This window comes from Chlamydotis macqueenii, chromosome 4 (genome assembly GCF_036417535.1).
Source record: "Chlamydotis macqueenii isolate bChlMac1 chromosome 4, bChlMac1.mat, whole genome shotgun sequence".
NCBI classification, from domain to species: Eukaryota; Metazoa; Chordata; class Aves; order Otidiformes; family Otididae; genus Chlamydotis; species Chlamydotis macqueenii.
In genome coordinates, this window is record NC_141559.1 from 45857268 (window position 1) to 45881427 (window position 24160).

At 38.1% G+C, this 24160-nt stretch overlaps 1 protein-coding gene across 1 annotated transcript; it reads left to right on the forward strand.

Moving 5' to 3' along the window:
* The first annotated feature begins 1511 nt into the window (after positions 1-1511).
* NEIL3 (nei like DNA glycosylase 3) lies at positions 1512-23744 on the forward strand. The gene is made up of 10 exons (XM_086747405.1): positions 1512-1637; positions 5107-5222; positions 9942-10076; positions 11177-11390; positions 12585-12659; positions 14687-14853; positions 16796-16965; positions 20056-20443; positions 22362-22536; positions 23360-23744. Exons 1-10 carry the CDS (start codon positions 1512-1514, stop codon positions 23534-23536), a joined length of 1743 nt encoding a protein of 580 aa, XP_086603531.1. The 3' UTR covers positions 23537-23744.
* The last annotated feature ends 416 nt before the right edge of the window (positions 23745-24160 follow it).

The following is a 24160-nucleotide window of genomic DNA, read 5'->3' on the forward strand; positions in this document are numbered from 1 at the left end:
CACACAATAGGTGAGTTCCTGCAGAATCTCTAGTTAAAATTCATTGTTTACACGAGTGGAAAAAGGGGTAGAGAACTTTAATAAATGGTTAGTACTGCAGCTTCTGACGTACCTGCAGAATTAGATGTGGAATTGAAAACCTAATCTGCTGTAACACACTGCACAAACCATCTACTGAAAAATAACCACTTATAAAATCCCTTATCATGAAAAACATTATATTTGATAGCCAAGGAACAGGAATTGTTATTGTCTGTACTTTTAAGGTGCTTACATACGAATACAGAAACCTGAGTTTCTAACTGCCTTGGAAGAACAGTAAAGCAGGACACAAGGGCAGCAGAAAAATCAGTTTGAGTTTCACATACCATTTTGGAACACTGGTGATTTCTGCTCTCTGACTAGTGAGCTTAATTCTCTATCTAACAATTGCCTTATTGTTTTAATTTAGAATAATCACAGCAAATGCTTCACTGTGAAAAAGAAAAAAGAATACATTTGCCACAAAGGACAGCATACCCTAACTTTAGTAGCACACCAGAATTCACATTTTTATTTTAGCAAACATGATTATTCTAACTTGATTTAGTCACTTCCTCTCAGGGAAAAAAAAAAAAGTTATTAAGAATGAGGCACATTTTGACTGAACTCAGATAAAAGAGTAGATATGGGCCATTTATAGAAGAAATAATATTGAGAGATTTTGACCAGTGTGAGTATGCCTCATGAGGTGGACATTAGGAAATGGCATCTAATGTTTTATCTTCAAATCCAAGTTCCCTCAATTTTCTTAGAGCTTAGAGTTTATTACATTCATTCTTACTTCAAATGCAGCAGGGAAAGAAGCATTTTCCCTGTGTAAACTTGGACTGACTGCAAAAACCTATTAAATATTGACTTTTTAAAGACTGAAGCGAACTTCCAATTGTGCATTAAGTCTTAAAAGATGTACTTGCAAGGGTGTTTTAGACAACACCTGAAAGCCTGCAACAGCTAATTTGGTACTTGAGGAGATGAGAAGTTCACAGTCAAGAATGAACTAAGTAGGATACAGCGTGTTTTCCCTGAAGGGTCTGACAAAACAAAGCTTTTTGATTAATGCTCCCGTCCACGCAAACGGTCGTTTAAGCTTAAACATCAGCCGGCCGGGACTGTAAAAGAACCAGGAGGCGGGTTAGGCCGGGCCCGCCTCTCTGGCCTGCTCCAGGCGGGCAGCGGCGCCCCCTCCCCGCCCCCGTGAGAGGCACTCGGCCCCGGACAACGCCCACCCAGCCCCGCGGCTGGACCTGGGCTGCCCGCGGAGCCGCGAAGGGCAGCTCAACAGCGCCCGTGGCGTTTCTTTCTGTCCGTCTCGGCCTGAAATCCCGCGAGTGCGGACGGCGTCCCGCTGGGCACCCATGACATTCGGGCGGTGACGGCCCGCTAACGCACTAGGCGGTGCCGCCCCCGGGCGAGCGGGAGATTCGAACGCAAGAGGCGGGCGGGCAGGCGGGCGCGCGCGCGGAGCAGCCATGGTGGAGGGCCCGGGGTGCGCGCTCTACGGAGAGAGGCTGCGGGCGCGGGTGCGGCCGGGCCAGGCGGTGCGGGCCGCGCGGGGCAGCGCGCCCCCCCCCGCCGCAGCAGCAGCCGGCAGCGCGGTGAGGGGCCGGGGCCGGGGCCGGGGCCGGGGCCGGGGCCGGGGCCGGGGCCGGGACAGCCGCCGCCTCTTCTCAGGGGCAGCGCGGGGCCGTGCAGGGCGGGGGACACAGAGCTTGAACTCTCTGCGGGGTGTGCGCGGGGGTGAACGCCGCCGGGTTCGGGGGAGAGGAGACGAATCTCGGAGCCGTCAGGAGTGGCTGGAGTAGGGGGCTGGCGGGCCTGAGGGCAGAGCAGGGTGGTTGGTGCGGCCGCCATGGCCTCGTCTCCCGCCGCCCCGCTGCCGTCCTCTGCGGGTTCCCTGGTGCTGTCTTCTTTCTTCCTTTAAATCATAAAATACTTTTGTCTTCCGCGTAATAAATAAGCCTTAGCAGGTCGGGTGCGTAAAGGGGTGCTGAAGGTGTAGAAACATAGAGGGTCTTGAAAATAATGAGAGATAGCTTTTATAATTGTTTTTGTTCACTTAAGGTAAATTTAAAAATATCATTTAGCTTCAGGAAAGCTACAATACAAGGAAGGTTACCGTGGCAGTTCCTAATTTTAATCTTTTCATAATCTCGTAAGTATTCACAAGTCTGAATGAAACATGATGGAGAAAGGTACACATTTGCCTGCAGAAAGGGAGCTTTTACTTCTGTAACTATTGTTTAAAAATAATTTTAATTAGGCCAACTATTTAATAAGTAAAGAGTATGGTATCTGCTGTCAGGGTACACAGTATGTAATTTTTCTACTAGTTTTTGTCCTTTCTGTTGGCAGCGCAAAATAATTCACCAGCATACAACTCTGCCGGGGCTCGTGAGACATTCTGGTAGCAGGAGAAGCTGGGATGTCAGTAAGCAGGCCAGGCTGATGAGCTGTGAAGATACGGTCCTCTGGTTTTGATTACAGAGGCGGCTAGGGTATTTTTTTTTCATGCCTGATTTTGCTCAACTGTGAGAAATTGTGTATTGTTTGTGTCCCAAGTAAGTATATTGGATGTCTCCAGACAGAAAGTTGGGGAATTTTCCCCCGCCTTCAGTGTATATAAGGCAGCGGAGGAGAGTTTGAGATTAAGGCTCAATAAAAGAGTGCTTCAATGAAAGAATGATTTGAGGAAGATCGTGGTTCAAGATACGTCTGTCTAAGATACGCAGTCAACAGATCAGTCTTTATAGCTCTGTATCTTTCAGGACTAAGTTTTATGAAGTAAGGAGTTATGCTCCTATGGTTTCAAAAAGAAATTGCATTCCCTCAAATAGATTGTTGTTCATAACTTTGTACAGTAAAAGGCACCTCAGGACAGACTCTGTTTTGGCAAATGACCATTGTAAGGGCCTTGGGCTTTTTAGTTCTCACTGTGGCTGCTAAGCACTTACTCTGGTTTAGTTTAAACAAACCTGCCTGACTTAAAACTAAAATCAACCTTATTGTACACCAACTTACTTTAATACTTTTATTGAAAGGGATGAATTGTTTACATGAGAACAAAATTTTGCTTTCTTCTTATTTTGATAAGAGGCAAAGTAAGTGATATAGACGTTACGCAAAAAATATTTTAATTTTTCTACTTGACAGAATAATAACCGTAAAACCCTCTAAATGTACATAATTTCAGAGTAATAATACAGTGGGAGATTGTATAGAGAGTAGCTCTGAAATTTCACTAACTAGCTGAAGCCTTGCTGATTTACCAGAGTTGCTTTCATATGGATTTGCATTGCAATTGAGTGTTGTGATTGAAGCTCTGGTACACATATCTGTGCCTTGCAGTTAGGGCTCCCATGACAGTGAGTATACTGCTTGCAGGTTTCAGCAGGGGCTGAATGGACCTTTTGGGGACCTTGAGGTGCTACTCATGGGGACCTTTAGAGGCTGAGAAAAATGAGCTAGCAGAGACTTAAGTTCAGCATTTGCAGGACTTGCAGAGTCCTGCACTTGGAATAGAATAATGTCATACAATGACACAGGCCTGGCTTCTGGTCAGATGGAAAAAATAGACCTAGGGTCCTATACCAACTCAGTCCAAGTCACTAGTGTGCTTTTCCAAGGAAGAAGGCCAGCCCCATACTGGGCTATGCTAATGACTGTGTAGCCAGCCGGCTGAGGAGAGTTATTCTTAGCTCTGTTCATTGCTTGCGAGGCTGCGTCTGGGTTACTGTGTTGAGTTTTTGACTCTCCAGTTGATTAGCAGACTGAAGCACATGATGCACAGGCCCACAGAACTGGGTTTGTATTGCTCTCTTCAGGTACCTAAGAGGAGGGTATGGAGGAGACAGAGCTAGACTCTTATCAGAGGTGCACAGTAGGATGAGAGGCAGCAGATGCAGGCAACAATAGGAGAAAGTCTGATTAGGTATTATGAAAATTTTTCCATTACAGCACTAGTGAAGCCCTGGAACAAGGGCCCAGAGAGATGAGAGTCTCCCAAGACCTTACAGAAGTCTTCTAGTACCTAAAGGGGGCTTATAAGTGTTGTGATAGGATGAGGAGTAATGGTTTTAGAATAGAGGGAAATAGATTCAGACTGGATATAAGAAAGAAATTTTTTTACAATGAGGGTGGTGGAACACTGGAACAGGTTGCCCAGAGAGGTGGTAGATGCCCCATCCCTGGAAACATTCAAGGCCAGGTTGGATGGGGCTCTGAGCAACCTGATCTGGTTGGAGATGTCCCTGCTTCTTGCAGCGGGGTTGGACTAGGTGACCTTTAAAGGTCCCTTCCAACCCAAACTGTTCTATGATTCTATCTCTGGGGATATTCTGACGTTGACTGGACAAGGCCCTGAACTGCCTGACTTAATGTCAGTCCTGCTTTGAGCAGATGTTTGGACCAGATAACCTGTAGAGGTCCCTTGTAAGTTCAGTGGAGTTTCATTTGCTAAGCAAGAGAATATTATTGCCTCAATCACACAGTTATCTTTTTTATTGTACTCTAGTAGTGTCCCACCTGCTGTTCAACATCATCTGAGATTAGACTTCCTACTAGTAGGAAGAGAGAAATATCTCTGTGGGCTCAGTGAAGGCTTTTCTGTAATAAACAATGCCCTCTGTGAAACAGTGAAAATGTATTATTAGCATGGATAGAAACTCCAGGAAGAGGCATTTGGAGAAGGATATAGGTCTGCACATGACAGAACTGACACTCAGTTTAATATTCAAACTATACCTGTTTGGTTTACTTTGGCCTGAAACTCTTATTTTGAATTAATTAAGTGACAGAAAAGGCATAAAATACCTTGATAAAAAAGATGTATTGTTTCAATTTGGAAAATAATGAGCTGCGTTACAATAGCATTGGCAATAGTGACTGTCTGCTTCCTGGGTTAATAGCCGCATTGGTTTTGGTTGAGCTGCTTAAGGAGAAAAGGTTTAGTATCGTCCAAATTGGAAAATTAGTTCATACAGCTACTTGCTGAATGTGTATGTAGGCTAGAATCAAAGTATTATAAATTCTGTTTTAATCTTTGTGTGTATGTGTACTCATTTTCAGGCTGCTGCAAGTGAGGAGAGGACGTCTGGTCACGAATTCCTGATTGGACATGTTTACAGGGGTGTGGAGACATTGGGAAAGGAACTTTTTATGTTTTTTGATCAGAAAGCTTTGAGGTAATAGACGAGAAAAAGGCTTCCTATGTGTTCAAACTGGATGTATTTGGGAGGTTGTCTTGTTCTTCTAATGTCAGTTTCAGAAGTTTGAAAGTTAGTGCTACAGAGAAACTTCTCAGCAACTTCTCTGCAGTGCTGCAAATACTGAATATAGTCACTTACATTTTCAGATAATTTACTGCTTTATTCTTAGTCTAAGATTCCTTGTAAAGGTATCTGAAAAGGACAGTTATTCCTTGAAACACTTTGTTTCAAAAAGGAAATTGCATTTTCTAGGGACAAAACTCAGAGAAGTGCATGCGGTTACAGTTACTTAGTATCTTCTGATACAAACTGTACTTGCAATTTCTTTTAACTTTCCTTAAGAAATTTAGACTGAGATTCTGTATGTAATTTTAATGATTCAATTGCTCTGATAATAAACCTGGGTGAAAAAATAGCCAAACTTAAAATATTATGTGTGTACTTTTTTGCTGCTTTGCTTTCTTTATTTAAACAATAATAACACTCCTTGCTCCTTGATTTTGAACTATGGTTTGAAATTTGGTAAGTGAATGGTTTGGGTATCATAAATGTAACTCTCTAACTTTCTAGTGAAACCATGTCTCCTAGACAAATGGAAAACTGACAAATAATTGTTCATACTTTGCGGAGCTTATTAGGGGTTTGTTGGCACATTTAGGATTTTGTCAAGTGCTTTAACCCCTTGGAGATCTCATTGCATTACCTACCAAGGTTGTATTTGGAACCTAGTTTACTTTTTCTAGTTCAATATGCTTCTGTACTGCACAGTCAACTGAAAAATAAATCTATTTAAAAATCCCCTCTCATTCCTTATGGTAATCAGTATAGAATACATAAGTAAGGCCCTTGTATTTAATAGGTAAGGCTTGCATTTAATGCTTTTCTTTCACTCTTCTACTTGCAACATAATTCTGATCTTTGTAAGTCTTTAAAGTGAAAACAACATCACTTCTACATTCAGGGTAGTCTTTGTCACCTCGTGACTGATCTTCAGCAAAGGTATAAGATCATGATTTTTGTTCATTTAAAATCTATAATATCAACAAATACCTTACAGTTCTGTGACCTAATATTTTACCAGTGGCACTGCTGTTACAGGAGGGAGATGGAACCGAAAATGCTCGGCTGCAAGAACAACAGCATACAGTGGTTGCATGCTGGATAAATAAAGGCAGTGATATGTTAGTAATTACCTGGGATGATGTGTAGACTGATCTTTAGTAGCAGGGGCCTGCTGATAGTCATATATAGTGCTATATCCTTACTGCTCCTAGCGTTAGAGAAATGCAAGTAGTCTTGCAAGTACACACCTGTCTTTATGTGGCAATCAAACAAGTAACTAGTAGGATGGGACTGCATATGTGTTCAAAGAAACTCATATTTGTGAAGGATAGAATTATAGTCTTAATCAGTTTCACTTGCTTTGTTTAGTGCTTTCTTAAATAGAAATGGAGAAGAAAAAGCATTTTTTAAAAAGAAAAAGAGAAGTCAGTTATAAAGGAAGATTTTAAAAAAAAAAAGCAGGGGAGGTAACTGATACAGATGTTAGCCTTTTTAAAATTATTATTGCATGTATTATAAATTGATTGGATAAGCAAAGGAGTAAATGCAATAAGAAATCATTGTTTCAACAGGCTGAATTACATTATTGGAAGAAAAAAGCTCTAACTAAGGAATGTAAGTAAGCATTTTGTAAAAGTTCCTTTCAAAGAGGATGAAAATGTGGAGAAGTTCTAGTATGGAAAATATAATCCTTTGACCTTGAAAGATCTTAAATAATTCTTGAGCTTTCTAGCCAATGCAATAACTTATTGTACTTAATGAAAACTATCTTCAGTTATTGTTTGATAATAAGCTGAAAAGCTTCATCAATTCATTGGTTATTGTAGCTCTAAAAACTATATTTAAGAAGTCCCTTTAGTCATGTCACTGATTGGAAATACTGTAGAAGTTATTTACAGGAAAGATCTCCTCTATACAGGTGGCAGAAGTTGTTTGTTATCTGATAAGATCTTCATTCTCTTGTTTTAAAAATGTGTATTGTGCATCTTAAAGAAGTTGAGGTGTGGTAGAGAAAGGCTTCAGCAAATGCACCTTACAGCAATCCAAGACTGGCTGCCAGGATTGTTATTGGGAGAGGAAATGAATACGGCTTCAGAGGATGTATTGTTTCTTTATGAAAGTTAGCTCTCAGATATAGGACTTTCTTGAGATGAGGAAGATTACTGATATACAGATTCTGTATCTGTACGTTGTTTCTCAACATAACAAAACCAGCTTTTCTTGTCTGCTACCTGTAAAAAGCTGGTAGTTACGCTGAAAGAAGTGTCTTGTGAAAGACTGGGCCATGAAGGCCCAGTGAAAGACTGGGCCGTAACTCGTTTTATGCTCTTGAATGGGAGGGGAGTGACTTCCTGGTGGGAGAAGATAACCTGGCCGTGAAATTGTTTTATACAGTTTGGCTACTGCTTCCCTGACTTGCAAATGAGGAGGATACTTCTGAAGTGTTGCCATGCTGTGGATAGCAATTAGCAAATGAAGTTCAGGATATTTGCAATCCATGGTGGGCAGTAGAAGGTTTGGTTTTTTAGCAGTAAAAATGATCAATGACACCTGAAGAAATTAGTACTTCTACTTTTTGATGTGCATTTAAACAAGCACATTAAAGTCACTGAAGAAAGTCAAGGTTTTTTGGAAAATATGAGGATTTTTTTTTTCAATTTTATCTTGAAAGTCACTTAAATAATCAATGAAAGTTGAAAAAAAAAAATCTCTGATACTTGCGAGTTGTGCAGGAGGGACTTGCATGGACTGCATGTTTTGCTGTGGAAATGATACAGTTATGTGAGAGGGGTTATCCTGGGTTTAGTTTCTGTAGTGTGCTATTACTGTAAATTTGGAGTGATAAGTGGTTTAGAAAATTTCTGAAAATTGATAATGCACATATGTTTTTGCATAACTGAAAACAGAAAATAATATTCTTAGGAAAAAGATAACTATTGACTCCAAATCCCTCTAAAGGAAAGACATCCACTGTCTTGAGTGGAAATTGCATCTTGGCCATTAAAATTTGATCATGGGAATTATCGCTGTTTTTTACATCTGCATATAATAGCTTGACCATGCTGCTACTAATATTTTTTTTTTTTTAATGCGGAAAATGTTTTAAATGAAAGCAGATCCTTATGATATTGTGTGGTACTAAATAATTCTAAAACTTCACCTTTTTACTTCAAAACAACAATGAAAAATCATAAACTCCTTAGTACTGGCTATCACAGAATAACAGATCCTAGGTTTAATTACCATGGCTTTTCTATTTGTCATTAAAATTAGAATATTTCTGTTTTGCCTTATTTCAGATCATCAAAGGTAATGGAGAACATTGGAGTGAAATTTTGTGAATTTCTTAAGGCTTTTGAAAGGAAATGTGTAGCGATGACTCAATTATTTTTTCTAGTCATGAACTAATAAGACACTAAGGTAGCTGATAGTTATGATTCTTAATGCTCCTTTTCAACAGTGTACTGGAGGTTGGTAAATGAAACCATCGGCTCTTAATGTGAATGCTATGTCTTTTAAAATAACTTTCTGGAGGCATTTAGTGCATTACCATTTGGTAGCAAGGTTTGGTTTAAAAAGAAATTTGACTAGTTAAGCCTGTGCAGTGCTACTCATGACACTTAGAACTGGAAATGGCTATTGAAAATAAAAGTTTCTGAAATAACTATCAACTGAGCTGTCTTGAAAGAAGAGAGTTTTGGAAAGACATAGGCTTTTAAAAATTGAAGAAAATTAATCAGTAAATATTATGAGGAAGTTGTGTAGCTACAAAATACTCCACCTTTTCTCATATACAATATATAAAAGTAGGGCACTCCCTGTGTCTTATGTTTTTTAAAGACTTGAATGTACCAGGTGAATTTGTAATAAATAAAATATATGAGACCATAGTCAAACATGTCCTTTGTTCAAATATACTAGCTCCCAGTAGAATATATTATAAAATCTAAGACCTCTTAAAGCATTAGTGATCTGTAAAAGGAATACTTGAAAGAGTCTGTTCCAATCGTTTGCCATCTGTGCATTTTTCATTTTATTTCTTTTATTAATTTTTAATTGACCTGCAGGTTTTGCCTTGGTCATAGGCAAAGAAAAGCAGAAAACAACATATGGCAGATGTTAATTACGTTTTTTATGGTGTTACTGGAGGTAGCTTTGATATGGTAACAGTGTTGGCAATGTGAGGACTGAAATCTTTCCTTTGTAACAGGTGGATTCTGCCTGATTTAACACAAAATTCACTGGTAAAGAAGCCTCATTTCTTTCAGCCTCCCTGAAGACTTGAGAGTCTGTGTTGGAAGACCAGGATGTCAAGTGAAAAAAATCTTAAGTAAAATAAACCAGAAAAATGTGTTACTTAATTCATTATATACAAGTCAAACTTGATCATTATAAAGACCACTGGAAAACTGCTCTGTTTTGGAGTGTTTCCGACTTGGGGAGGGTTCTTTGGGAATTGAGCAGTATGCAAGCAAGTAGCTTGTTGCCGTGTTACTCATAATGACTAGAATTAATGTACATACATACTGATTTGGTTAAGTAAGAATAGTTCATAAGTTCAAAAAATAGATCAGTGCAATGCTTGGAAACATTGTTAAGATAAAATACCCATTAGAACTCTTTCTCTCTCAGGATTCACTTTGGTATGAATGGTTCCATGTGCATTAATCCTGATGGAAGCAAAGACAGAAATGGCGCGCTACCAGTTTTGGAGATACAGCTTACAGAGGATACTGTTTCTTTTTTTGAAGTGACAGTAGAGTACAGGTAAAGCAGAAACTAACCAATTTAAACACAGCTTGGTTTATTTATTGTTCTAATATTCTTTTGAGAACATAGTGAAAAATCACACACAAATTGTTAAGTGCTTGGATGAAAGCCATCATAGACATAAAGAAATGTATAATATTTCTTGATATGGTAATTTAATTTTGTTACTTTTGTATCAGAGTTTACATACAGTTAAAGTAGTTCCATGCTATAGCCTCATTAGATAATGTCAAGACTGGGAATGAGAGGTGGATTTGATTATGTCCTTACACCTGAATGCTGAACCCCATTGCTCCTTTAATTTCCATGCGAGTCTCACTTCCTTAAAAAGAATAAAGACCTGTGATGATTATTGGTTTTAAAAGTTTTATGCTCCCAATGTTGTGTTTTTATTTTTGTTTTCTTTTTGAAAACAAAGTGTTATAATTGTTCTAATCGACATTAAGTGGATGTTTTTGTCCATCCGCATTGTACTTCTCACTGCTAATAAAAATAACATAGCAAGCTTGATTTTAAAGCATTTGAGCCTCTTGGGTGAAAAGGAGCATGTAAATGCAAGTAACATATATATGCATATTTAATACTACAAAACAAAAAAAAAGCCTTATGTAAGCCTGAGACTTCTTGTACTGTATTATTTTCAAACAATTTATTCTTCATTTTAAGATTATGCTTAACCTAATAAAATCAAGGTTTAAGAAAATGTATCTTTTTTTGTCATATTTTAACAACTCGATCATGTAACAGTAACCGTGCTGTTAGTTATGCCTCATGGTCCAAACACATGGTCTTTCCATCTTGGAAGTAGTTTTAAAGGAAGGACCTGGCAATTATTTTTCAAACTAATATGAACAAATTGAGGATGATTTTTGTATATTGCACCAGATGCATGTTCCATGTGTATATCATTAACTTGTTTTGGGGAGGGGTGGTTAATGTAATTTGTATGCCTCTTTCTGTCACTGGTATTTTCATGGTTTCTGTTATCTGCATATAATGTTCTATTAAACTTTCATCTGTTGTTTTTAGAACCATACTGCTGTATTAGTTATTTTTTTAATTATTAAAATAAATGTTAATATATTTTTCTCTTCCAGAAATGCAGCCGAGAGTGAGCAGAAAGTGAGAATGATGGAAAGCTTGGATGTCTGTTCTCCAAAGTTTAGCTTCTTAAGAGCAGAAAGTGAGGTTAAGCAGCAGAAAACCCGCATGTTGTGTGATGTGTTACTGGATCAAGCAGTATTACCTGGGGTGGGAAATATCATAAAAAATGAAGCCCTGTTTGACAGCGGTCTCCATCCAGCTATTGAGGTGGGTGAAATGTCTCATGATTGTTTTTAATGACACCAGAGTATTAGGAATGTAAATACATATTTATAAAACATTTTGTCATCTTACCTTTGTTTCATTATCTGTCATTTCTTAAGTTATTCTAAGACACTAAATTAATGTTTTATCATTATAACTGGAAATATTTGTCATGGCATTCCTTGGAACCTGTTGCTGCTACTCCTGCCTCACAGAGTGGACATATTTTGTGGGACTAAGCCTTCTCTCTTACAACTTGAAACCTCTCCTTAGTAGGGAATTCATTTAACTTTCAAATCCTGACTCTCTCTGTGCTACTATTAAATTGTCAGCCTATAAATAAAGGGAAGTGAAGAGTGCTTGGGTTTTCTTTGTTTAGTTACTACCCAAAATAGTTTATGTGGTAGAGTTCATTATTTTTGCAGCTACTTTTTCCAATTCCTGTCCTGCTAACTGGCATAACTTGATTTTCTGTTATTGTTTACCACACTTTTTTTTCTTAAAATCCTCAAGCATGCATCTCTGAACTTTGGTTGAAAATAAGTCTGATGTTGGCAGAACAGATTGAGCTTACATAGAATGTCAAGGAAAGCTGGTGAAGATAGTAACTGAAAGTTTTTTTAAACATAATATTTCTGAAAGTTCTTCATAGGGTCAGTCTGGATTTTAATTGTATCTGCAATGTGAGCTTGCAGAGGAAAGAAAAATGTGACTTAAATTTTTGAGTTCTTAACAAAAAAGTATTTATTTGATAAGACTCTAATTGTGATGCCTTTGGCTCAAGTATTCTTCCTGAAGATCTCTCACAGGAAAGGGCCTCTGGTGATAGATAGGTCGTATCATAATCCATGAGGAAATTAAGGGGAAACGAAGGGTTGTTAACTCCACATGATTCCTGTGATCAGAAACTCTTACGTCAATATAGAGGAAGACAACTGAAATTTTTAACTAATGTTTTATGCAGATGAGGCAAAGTACATTGTTTGGTATTCATACAGTGAGTTTGTGTAGTATAGAACGTGAAAATGTGCTGGTTTACTGAGATTATAGATATAATGTGAAGTCAGAGAATTAACATAACATGAGGCAATGCAACTCCACACCAGCTGAAGGTGTTCAAAGCGCCCCTGCATTGTAGGTCTTTCTGCTGTTATCCCTTAGCGTCATAAGATTCTGAAAATCATTCTTGTCTTACAGGTTTGCAAACTGACAGATGAGCATATACGTCACTTGGTGAAAATGACACGTGATTTTACCCTGCTTTTTTATAAGGTATTGGCAATGTTTCTGAGAAACCTTGAAAACTTGACTCCAGTGTGTTAGCTGTATTTGATTATCTAGTGAAAAGAGTAAAAATGTGCAACAGGACAAGTGTTTCCATGAATAGGAATGTTGGTTTGCGTGCTCTTTAATTGTGAAATGTCAAATGATGGAAAGGTGGTGGAGTCTAGACTGTAAGAATGTGCATAGCCTGGCCCAGCTGCACCAGAAGAGTTTGACAGATGCTGCCTGAGGGCCAGTTCAGTTTTGTTGTGCGTGCGCTGTAACGTCACTCTGAACACGTCAGAACTGATGTAGTTAAAAAATAGTCTGCTTATATGTCTGCTTTCCTCCAACCCACTGAAGAGTAGTTTAGTTTGTTGGCTGTGGAAATCTTTGTTCTCCAAACTTCTTAGTGAAGTCTACCAGTGAAGAGAGGATCCAGTTCTGCAACAACTATAATACTAGGAGATTTACGTGTGTTATGGGCTTTTAGACTGACAATAAGCAAACAAGTTAAACTTTCTTTAGCTCAGTTCAGCCGTTTTCAAAACTTTTATAATCTATACTTAGCAAGTATTCACCAGTCAAGCGCTTTCAAAGGACAGCTAGCACCCCCAAGTCTCCTTAAGATAAAAACATAACAAAAATAGGTCTATACAAGGAGTAGTGTTTGATCATTTTTTTTTTATAGGCTGTTATAGAATGTTTGTAGTAATCATACTATATCTTTTGTAGTAACACCTTACAGATGCAAAGATGAAGAATCTTGTTTGTGTAAAAAGCTATTGCTTTTCTTTGTTTTTTAAATAACTGGACAGGAAGAAACTACTAAGAAGACATTAACTGTAAATCTTGAGGAGAAAGCAAACTGCTCGTGAATATTCATGCAAATATATATTAGTTCTTCCTTCTGATTGAATTACTAGATTATACCAGCAAAAAGCATTCTCATTCAGCGAGACAGGTTAATAAAGAGCACAGCAAAAGCAAATATGCTGTGCTGAAAGACACGTGTATTTTGGAAGAACTCCACGGGTCTTCATGCATTATGGAGCTAGAGCTATTGAACCCTGCCAGAGCTGGGCGGGTGTTGCTGGGCCAGCTCTGGTATCGTTTGAACTGTGCCCAAGGAACTGCGATTGTAGTGCAGAAACTAGTGTGGCTCTGCAGAGTTGGCTGCATCTGTACTGAGCTTTCCTTGTTTGTTTTGGGGGGGTTTCTTTGTTTTTCTGCCAGTTTTAGCTGAGATATGCCTATGCTGACTCCATGTGAATTGTCTCATGAAACGTACCTGCTTGTCAGCCCTCTGGGCTCTTTGGGTCACTGTGTCCTTTGGGCTCGTACTGTACTTAATTTAATGTGACTTTCTGCCAGGATCTGGGGAGCTCGCTGTAGTGCCTAGTGGCTTTTCATGAGCCAACTTCTCTGGCATGGCCAGTGCTAAGATGAAGCTGAGCAACTTTACTGGGTGCTACCCGACTCCTACTACAGAGTCTCTGGAATATTTCTGCATTGGTCAGTTCTTTAGGTTTTGGGAAGGCTGATTAACCCAGATTGTAGTGTTAGGTCTGAGCTGGCTCTGTGGTGTGGATTTGGCTCTTTTTGGGGTGAGGGGAGGTGTTGTTGGTTTTCTGGTTTGGGTTTGTTTTATTTTTGTTTTCTATGCTGCATTGATTGGAGCTCATCAGCTCTTTAAGAACACTCCTGCAGGTGTCAGGTCAAAGATGACTGGTGCTGAATCAGCTGGTCCAGCTGAACTTGGGGAGTCCCTAGCATATATTATCTTGCACCATGCTAGTATGCTTTTTTGTCTTCTGTGTTTTATTCCATTATGTGGAGAATTCCAAACACAGGTATACCTAATTTAAAGTCAATTATTTCAGATGATGGCCCATATTAAATATCTGCATGTAGTTATTGAACTGTCAGTTTACGTAGGTTTTTTTTTTTATTTTAGCTTCAGTTGAACTGTAGAAGGACTGACATGATGCTTACACTGGATCTCTGACTTGGGTTTTAAACATGTTCTGTTTTAGTGCCGCAAAACTGGGTCTCCACTCTACAAACACTACAAAGTCTACAAGCGCCAAATCTGTGGTCAGTGCAATGAGAAGATCACTGTGTGTCGTTTGGGAGAGCATAACAGGATGACTTACTTCTGCTCTCGGTGTCAAAAGGCGGATCCCCAGCTTGTCAGTGTTAGGTACGATGGTAACTTGGTAACACTTTAAGTATCAAAGTGCTTAAGCACCTCGAAGTGTTGTTACAGTAAGAGGACATCACTTCTCAGATAGAATGGATCCTTGTGCATTTTATGTCTAAGTTCACTTGACTTTGCGAAAGAAAAATGTTTTGGCCGTTGGTATTTAAAAATGGTTCAAAGCTTTGATTCCTTGATACTATTTCTTTCAAAGGCCTCATCTGTTATGAAATAGCTATTACTCTAATCAAATGTAGAAATTATAACACAATTCAAAGTACTCAGTTATTCACTGCTTCTTGAAAAAATTGCTCCTTGTTCTTGGTGTAGTCAATACAATAGGCTTGGATGTTTATACACAACTGAGTTGAATAGCATAAGGAAAGGTAGGAATTTGTGTCTTTTTCTTTTCATAGGATAGCTCCTTCAGTCCTGGAACATCAAGATAGCTGTGCAGCTATGCAATTTTGTTCTGGCTGCAGAGTTACTCTGAGGATAACTAAAACTTGAGTGAATTCAGAGTGCAGCAAATATTGTAGGGCCTAGGACTTCTTGTTTTTCTTCCTCCTTATCAGATTTGGAAAGCTTTTACTACAGGTATGCCACAGAGACACTTTCAGTTCCACATAAATTGTGCCAGCAGCAGCTTTCCTCCTTTTATTTTAGAAAAGCACAAAATGCATTTGATGTCATGAAGGGTCAAAAGGTAAAAGTTCCAAAAGCACCTTATTCACACTCTTACATACCTAAGTTATCCTTGAAAATTTTCATCTGAGGCTTCAGAATCTTGCCTTTTTATAGTTAGCTCTGTCAGTCTAATAAAAGATACTGCTTTGCAAACTTTGCCTACATTAGTCTGTGTGTGTGTATACATATATATATATATATATTTTTTTTATTTTTTTTTAGATAAGGTTTACAGAACACACAAATCCCTCTCTCACCTCCAGCCTTCCTTCATGATCCAGATAACTGAAGGGATTTTGGTTAAAGCTTAAAAATCACCTTTGAGTACAGATCAAATATTGAAAATTCCAGCATGGAAGATAAATATTTCACATGCTGATAACCCCAATCTGCTGTATTTTCAGAGATTAATAATGAGAAATGTTTTGCAGAAGGGCAGGAAGACAGCAGTGTTCCATTGAGTCAGGTAACTAGAAAATTATGCAAGGAAAAAAAACACATATCTTTCTCTGTTCTAGAATAACTAGTGGTTTGGGGTTTTTTATTTTCTAGGTTTCTTTTTAAACAAATAATTAAACAGTGGCATATTTCAGTGAAAAACATGGTAATGGTAGCTATAAAATTAAAAGGTCATTTCTTCTGCTGTCCTCATCCTAATGGCCAGGTTTTTTTTTGTTCTACTGCTCTGTTTTCTACTATGCAGTAACTTTTTGAGGTTTTCAGTTCTGTTGAGTGTTAGGATAACAAAGTAGTCTAATGGGTACTGTTTAAATGAGCAAAAAATAGTATTTGCTAGATTGTGAGACTTTCTGTAGTTCAACCTCTGAGCAGTTCTTCATCCAGTAATGCATTTGTTTAGTAAGTGTTTTGTACAAGGGGTGGGGGAAAAATATTGAAACAGTCTGCCTTTCTTGCCAAGTTTCTTGTTGCAGTACTTGAAAATGGTAGGGAATTTGAGAGAAGCTGGGGCATTGTGCTGGAGAGTACACCAGTTAATAATTAACTTTCTGTCCATTTTCATTTAAATATTTTTATTTGTATCACTTCTGTGGCATTGGGAAAGATTTGCCCTTGAGGTAAAGAGGAAAAAAAAAATAAAATCAAACTCTAACCATGACATGCTGTCCAAGCTACAACAGGCAGGCATAACACTGTGTACTACTTGTTCTCTAGCCCTGTGCCTCCCTGCTCATAGTGCTGTAAGGCAATTTATAGAAGAAACGTCACAAAAGACTAACATCATTCTTTTGTTTCACAGCAAACTGCCAAGTAGAAATAGCCTAATTGGATGGACATATGGCAGGGGGTCATGTTCTAATGAACATGTAGCTCAGAAATCTGAAGAGGAGTGGACGTGTATGCGCTGTACCCTAATAAACAAGCCTTCTGCTGAAATTTGTGATGCCTGTTTGACTTCAAGGCCTGCAGGTATTGAAAGGTTGCCTGGAACCTACACCAGGAAAGAGGGGAGGATTGTGGGGTTTTTTTTCAGTTTTTACAACTATAGAACTGTAGAAGTGTCTCATTGTGAATCATATTTATATAACTTTAGCAAACTTAAAGTTGGATTTTGGGGAAGTCTTGCACAGACAATCATGGAAACTGTCTTGTCTTAAACCCTAAAAGTGTCTTGCCTTCTAGCTTTGTGTGTAGGTAGGATTCTGCAGTGACCCTTTGTTTTTACTGGGGCAAGGAGTGAGACAAAATGCCATTTTTTCAACTCTCCTTAAAATCATTAGAAGCTTGCAGCATAGATCTGATAGAGAAATCACCAGGGGGCAGAAAAGTAAGTATCATTCTTTCATGTGAACAAAAGCAGTATATTTTGGTACCCTTTCCAAAAGGATGTCGGTTTTCTTAGGGGCTAGGTTTTTTCCTCCAAGTTCAGAGTAAGGAAGATTCCGGACGACTTACCTATATTTTTTGTTTGTCTCTTACTGGAGCTTTTAATGCCACTCTTTAGACCTAGTGGGCAGAAGCAGCTGTGAATGAGACCTAGAAAGGGACAGGAAAATGGAATGAATAGCATGCTAGCTTCTCTCTAGATTTCCTTATAGAAATTTAGATATTAAGAAGGGATGAGTGAGGTAATAGATAGACTTCCCACTGAGACCTGTTTTCTATGTGAAGAGGAGCTTTGTATTCTTTTTCACTTTCTGTAGAAAAAGTGAGTAAATTACTCTGTGGAGGGATTTATGGGAAGTTGTTTGGATCAAGACTATTGCTCCAAAACTTTTAATTGCTACATATATTCCAAGAAACAAAGTCTAGAGGTGTGCATGTGTGTGGCTTTTTAGGAATAAAGCTAATTCTGTAACAATTACATATTTAATCTTTTCTACCTCAAAAACTAATACTCCACTTATTTCACGTTGTGCAGTGAATTATACAATGTAGTGGCTGAAATCTGCATACTACAACTTTTGCAGCTCCAGTGCCGCAAAACTGAAAGAAAAGATATTTGTAAACAGTATACAGGCTTTTTGTATCTGAAAAGAATTCATGTTTTTGCATAGGCTTGAGGCCCTATTGTTAAAAGTTCACTGAATTTAACTGTAGAACTCCAAGTATATATGCTGAAATTGGAATTAAAGATCACATTCCCATAGCTTTTGATGGTACTTTAAGCCATACTTTCCAAAGTGCCCCCAAATTCCCAGCTGGTGAAGAAGTGACTCTATGGTACTGATCTTGCTTCTTATAAAATACATTTCAATGCGCTTTTTTTCTGAAGAATTGCTTCATTCTAGTTAGTCCTTTTATGAATGGAGTGATGTGTATGAAACTCTTATCTTACACTAGCTGAAGTCTATTTCTTCATGCCAGGAATCAATAAAAGCATGTCTTTGTGCCTTACATGACACTTGTTGCCAGCAGAGGCTAATCTTGCATAATTCTCCTGCAAAATCAGCACTAGAAACCTGAAAGTTTTAATCTGTCCACAGACTCAGATTTACCAACTACCATTTATCCTGGAATTAATACTGCCAGCTGGACCTTGAAATATATAACAGCATGTGCACAAATGCTTTATTTTAAGCTTTGTAACAAAATCCTGTTTCTTCTCCTGTACTTCTAAGTTTCACTTGTTTAGCTATATGCCATTACTGAAAACAGGCATGCAATTTGAAGATGTGTTAGATTGTGTGGAATACTTGTACAAAAATGGTATTTGAGAGAGGTTTTGCTTACCTCTCTCTCTTCAGACTTTAAGATGCCTTGCCTTCTTGCTTTGTTAATTTTTTTGTCTTTTATGTTGTTTCTAAAATTAACTACTGTCAGCAGAAATGTTTTAATTTTTTTGAACTTTACTGAGTACGTAAAGTTAGCTGCTGGCCATACAGCCAAAATAATTCAGTCTGTAGACAGAGATAACTATTTACCATTACATCTCAATTTCCTTGCTCCTTTGCTAAGTACAAGGTCAAGCTTCTGTTCTTTCTTGAACAAATCTGAATGCACTGGAACCAGTATGTTTCACTGTACAGCAGTGGCAAAATGGAAGGAGCTTAGAAACGAGTATTGTTGAGAGTAAACTGTAGGGATTCTTATTTTGTTTCTGAGTAAGAATGCCTTTGGAGAGAGTGTGCCCTTGTGTATGCCTTGTCTACCCACTTTTCTTCTGCTTAATTCCCTCTTCCTTGTATGGAGAGAAAATGTAGGAGGGACAAACTTGCTGGAGATGGTAGAAAAGAAAATACTCTTCTTGAACGCTATGGCCTCACAGCTGCTTAATAATTAAGATTGCACACAGGGACCCCATAAAGTTTTTTTCTTTTCACCCTTTTTCATTAGGAAAGATTATCTAGAAATTCTTTATTTATTAAACTGCCATTAATAAATTATGGTCCCCCTTTTGGGATGATTATTGCCTACTAGGCAGGCCTCTGATTCTGTGCAGAAACATACCATTGTTCACATCAGGAAATAAATGCAAAGTAAATGTTTGAACTGCTTGCTTCTGAAGCCTCTTACACTAAGGGATTGATAAGTTAGGATGTGTACAGTGTTTGGAAAGGACAGGAACCTTGAAAACACTAGAAAACCCAACAAATTAATATTCCTTTTTGTGTCAATAGTAAAACAGTACTTTAAAATTGATAATGTATTGCTGCTAGAAGTATCATACCCTGTGATCTCCCAGTGCTGGGGTTATGAAAGGTTATTTTGAAAAAAATAAGTATTTTAATCCCTGTATTTGGGCCAAATTCAATTTTGTATGGTTAGTCTTCCAATAGCTGTCATGTACAGAGTGCTATTCAGATCTGGTCCTATTCAAGCAATAGTATTGTTATATTGAAACATATGTTGCATATTACTCTAAAAGTGCATGAGGTTTTTTTTATTGTAAGAAATTTGTGCTATATCATCTAATCTGTGATTGGTTTTGAGATCTCCCAAAACGGTATGGTAAACTTACTTTTTCACTCCCTGTAGGATGACTTATGAATATAGATCATAAATATGATGTATTATTCTACACAGATGGATTATAACCAATAACTTGTTTTTCCTTAGTTCCAAAGACAGAGCGTATTGAAGAGTCTGCAGCCTTTAACATAAACTTAATGAAGTACCCTTGCAATGAATTCAGAAAACCAAGCACAGAAATAAAGATCAATAGGAAAGCTGCGTTTGGAACTACAACTCTTGTCTTAACAGATCTTGGTAACAAAGCTGTCTTGAGAAATGATACCCAGATATCTGATGGAGACTCTCAGTGTGCTACTCCAAAAAGCAATTGTAATCAAATCCAAAACAATGCCTGCCTGTCGGGGAGAAGCTCAAGACACATAAGTGCTGCGGCTTTGTCCTCATGTCAGCAACTTCTCTCTTTCAAACATGTACAGAAGAAACAGAAAACTGATCATATACCCTCAGCTCACCAATATAATCGAGCAATCAGGTGTGTATTCTAAAATGTAAACAAGTTTGTTTATAATGTCGTATCCTATCCCTGAAGTTTAATGGAATACTGTGCTGTTGACTTCAAACACCGTTGTCTTTGGATTTCTGCCAGAGGTAATTTATTCTTGGGTAACTAAAATTACACTCACATTTTAAAAGCACTGAATGACCTGGGCTTTCACTGGAAAAGTCCTGATTTTGGCATCTGGCCAGTGCTGCTCTTAACTAAACAGCTGTTCATAGTTCAGCTATTCCCATGGAATAGGACAGTAGAGCTCTAACAGGTCAATAAGCACAGTTCTACCTAAGGAGTTGTCAGATCTTAGCACTGTAGTTGCTATCTGCTCGAGGAGATCTTGAAGTCATTGTGAAAGATGAGAAAAGGAAAGCAGCTGAATTAATATATTCTAATTGAAGTTATTTCTCAACTAGCAGTTTTCAACATCCTTCCGTGACACGAAGCTCTGTGCATATACCTTGATGACTTCCCGTCACGGTTTTCTCTTAACTTTCCTCCCTGTCCTATATGTAACTATTTCAGTGCTCTACCCATCCTGTATTTTTATTTGCACAGCCCTATTCAGACACATCCATTAGGAGAAATACGAGAACCTATTAGTGTTGTCAAGGAAAAGTTGGGCAGACATACACAACAGTAATGAGAGTGCAAGGTAGATGTCACAGTGGTAAATTATGTAGGGTGAATGTGAAATATTAATGATATGCTACAAAAATTTTGGTCATGTGTCTGTTCTGAAATACAGAAATTATTTCTCGTGTTGTTGAAACACCAGTTTTGAAACAGGATCTCACTGGCTAGCCAGGTTAGTCTGTATGAATATACTTCCTCCCTGCTGTCTCAGAAGAGGACTACAGAGAGGTGAGGATGTAGGCAGGACAATTGAGAATGCAGAAGAGCGCACAGAACAAATGAGACTGTATCAGTCAAGATAACAGGCAATTATAGCAAGTTATCAACTTAAACATAAAAAAAAAAAAAACCTCAGAACCAACAAAACCCAAACTAAACTACTTTGTAGCCACAACCAACAAAAAAATTTATTGGTTGTTTTGTTTTTCTTTTGTTTTAATGAGGTATTGGAAGAAAACTGCTGATGTCTGCAGGACTGCAACCTTCCAGACATAAAAGAGAAAATGAAATTCCTAAGATGATAACTTAACAAGAATGAATTAATTAATCTTTTTTTTTCACTAAGGTTTCATCACTGCTTTTCTGCACTATAAATATATTGGAAAGATACATTTCAGAGTATTAAACTTTTTCATGTTACCATTTTAAAATAGTCTTGTGTATTGCATGCAGATAATCCCTGACTATCTCAATCATGAGAAAGAAAGAAAGAAATTTTATCCCATTCACAGAACACTGTTCCACGCCCTCAGCTGGATTACCACTTGTCCAAATATGATTTGGGGCATTACGGTAACTTTTCAGTAAAGAGGGTGAGAGTCTTCTGTGGAGCATATAAATACCTTCAAACTGCAGTCATTACTTGGTATTGGTCTTTTTCCCACTGAGAGCAGAATACTCTTTTAGAGTATGTGGGAATTTAGGGTGGGCAGTATAGTAGCCCACCCCAAATATAATAGTGGTGGTAATATTTATTTTGTTTTGCAGATTAATTTGAGTGCTTGTAATTTAAAACATGGGCTAATGCTGCGGAAATCTGGTCTAATACCTGCACAAAAAACACAGTCTTGTTTGTTCTGTTCACTACTAGCAATCATTAAGCTTTAAAGGTGCAATAGGGTGCTTTAGAGAAGTTCTCTGGTTGTCATTGTGTGTAAAAGTACACTGAGTGAGCTACTGTAACGGTAGGAGTGAGTTCTTGGGTTGTGGTGTTGGTAATTCCTTTAACATGATGCAGGAGTCATTTTGTGTCCTGTCATTACAGCAAACCTCAAGCTAATATGACAGATGATACTCGTATGTTAAGCACGGGCCACCCTCGCTGCAGTAAACACAGCCGTCTCTGCAGCCTCAGAGTTGTGAGAAACAACGGAGAAAACAAGGGCAGGCAGTTTTATACCTGTCCTCTACCCAGAGAAACTCGGTGTGACTACTTTCAAGTATGTATAAGACTTGACGGCTTGTTTTCTAATAAGTCCTTGTTCCTGCACCCTCCTTGCACCAGCAATCTGTAATTGTGGACAGACATAATCCGTTTAAAGTTTGAAGTAATTTTAAATACTTTAGCACATTGAATGGAAACTAAGAGCATAGAAGTAGTTATAAATTTACAGTTTTAGTTACTTCTCTTACTGCTGAGAGGCACCTGCTTGTGCAAATGCTCTCAATCTGCTTCTGTGTGATGTAAAAGAGATGCATAGCAGAAATGTTGGTTTGAAGGGACTTATACAAGTTGTTTAGTTCAGCCTCTTGCTTGAAGGAGGCCTATGGCAAACTCTAGATCTAGGTATTGACTATGTTTCTGTCTACCCCAAATCTTGAAAACCTCCAAGGATGAAGATTCTGTAATCTACCTGGGCAGCTGCATCCGCTGCTGCGCTAATACCTAACCCAGCCTTCCTAGCTGCAACTGGTGGCCGTTGCTCCTTGCTATGAAAGTGTATGACTGAGAAGAGTTTGACTCAGTCACCTGCCACCAGGTAGTTAATAGATGAAGTCAAGACAGTAATGATGACAATGCCTTAATTTGAAGAAAACTATGTTAACATCAATTAAAGTTACACCAGTTAAAGCATGTGCAGTTGCAGTTAAAGAAAAATCTAAAATCCATGATCACAAAAGAGAGAAAACTATCTTAACTGCTAGGAAGAGTTTCTTCTAGGGCCAGCCCTGTAGATCCGTTTGTGTTGCTAGTTTTAAAATAAGGAATTCATAGCTATCACATATGCTAAAACTGTGCCTAAAACCTGTTTCTTTTGGCAGTGGGCTGACTTGAATTTTCCATTTTGTAATCATAGCAAGCGATCTGTTATGAAGACTGTATTGAAGATTGGTCCCAATAACGGAAAGAACTTTTTTGTGTGCCCTCTTGGGAAGGAAAAGCAGTGTGGCTTTTTCCAATGGGCAGAAAATGGGCCAGGTATGCAGGTTATTCCTTGATGTTGATGTTCTAGTTATCTGCTCCTCGGGATGTCTTAAGCGCATACAACTTTCCTAGTAATTTCTGTTTCTGTTTTGTCTTTTTCCCTGTTCACATGTTAACTAGTAAAATAGCTCCAATGATGTAAAGAACAGCAGATTTGGAAAGAGTAATTTTACATAGTCTTATAATAATTAAACACTGCTTGTATGCTGCACACTATTTTGAAATAAACATCTAGTTTGCAGTATGTTGCGACATTCTGTTATATTTCCAATAAAAAATTGAACTATTTTCTTTTTTTCATGTACATGTCACTAAGTTTTGAAAGCACTGCATACTTTCAGGCACATGTGATTTATAGAATGGATAACTTAATCTAAATTGGTATTTTAAATTGGTAGATATTTCATAAATGTAAACATGTATTTAATAAAAGTATATTGACTTTTTCTTAACTTTTAAAAATACTACTACCTGCTTTATTTCCTCAGAGCTTAAAATGAAACAGCACTGGACTGTACACTTTGAATGTTACTATAGTTGAATGTGTGACCTTGCTAGATTTGGAAAACAAAGACAAAACCTGCCCTAAAATTAGTAACATGACTGCAGTTTTCTTAATTATATATTTTAAATCCAGG

Bases quoted from the DNA above. Each gene is read 5' to 3' on its own strand.
- NEIL3 (XM_086747405.1), top strand. From the start codon at position 1,512: ATGGTGGAGGGCCCGGGGTGCGCGCTCTACGGAGAGAGGCTGCGGGCG. The intron at 16,966-20,055 runs GTATTGAAAGGT...GTTTTTCCTTAG, and splicing joins TTTGACTTCAAGGCCTGCAG to TTCCAAAGACAGAGCGTATT. The intron at 22,537-23,359 runs GTATGTATAAGA...TTCTTTTGGCAG, and splicing joins CTCGGTGTGACTACTTTCAA to TGGGCTGACTTGAATTTTCC.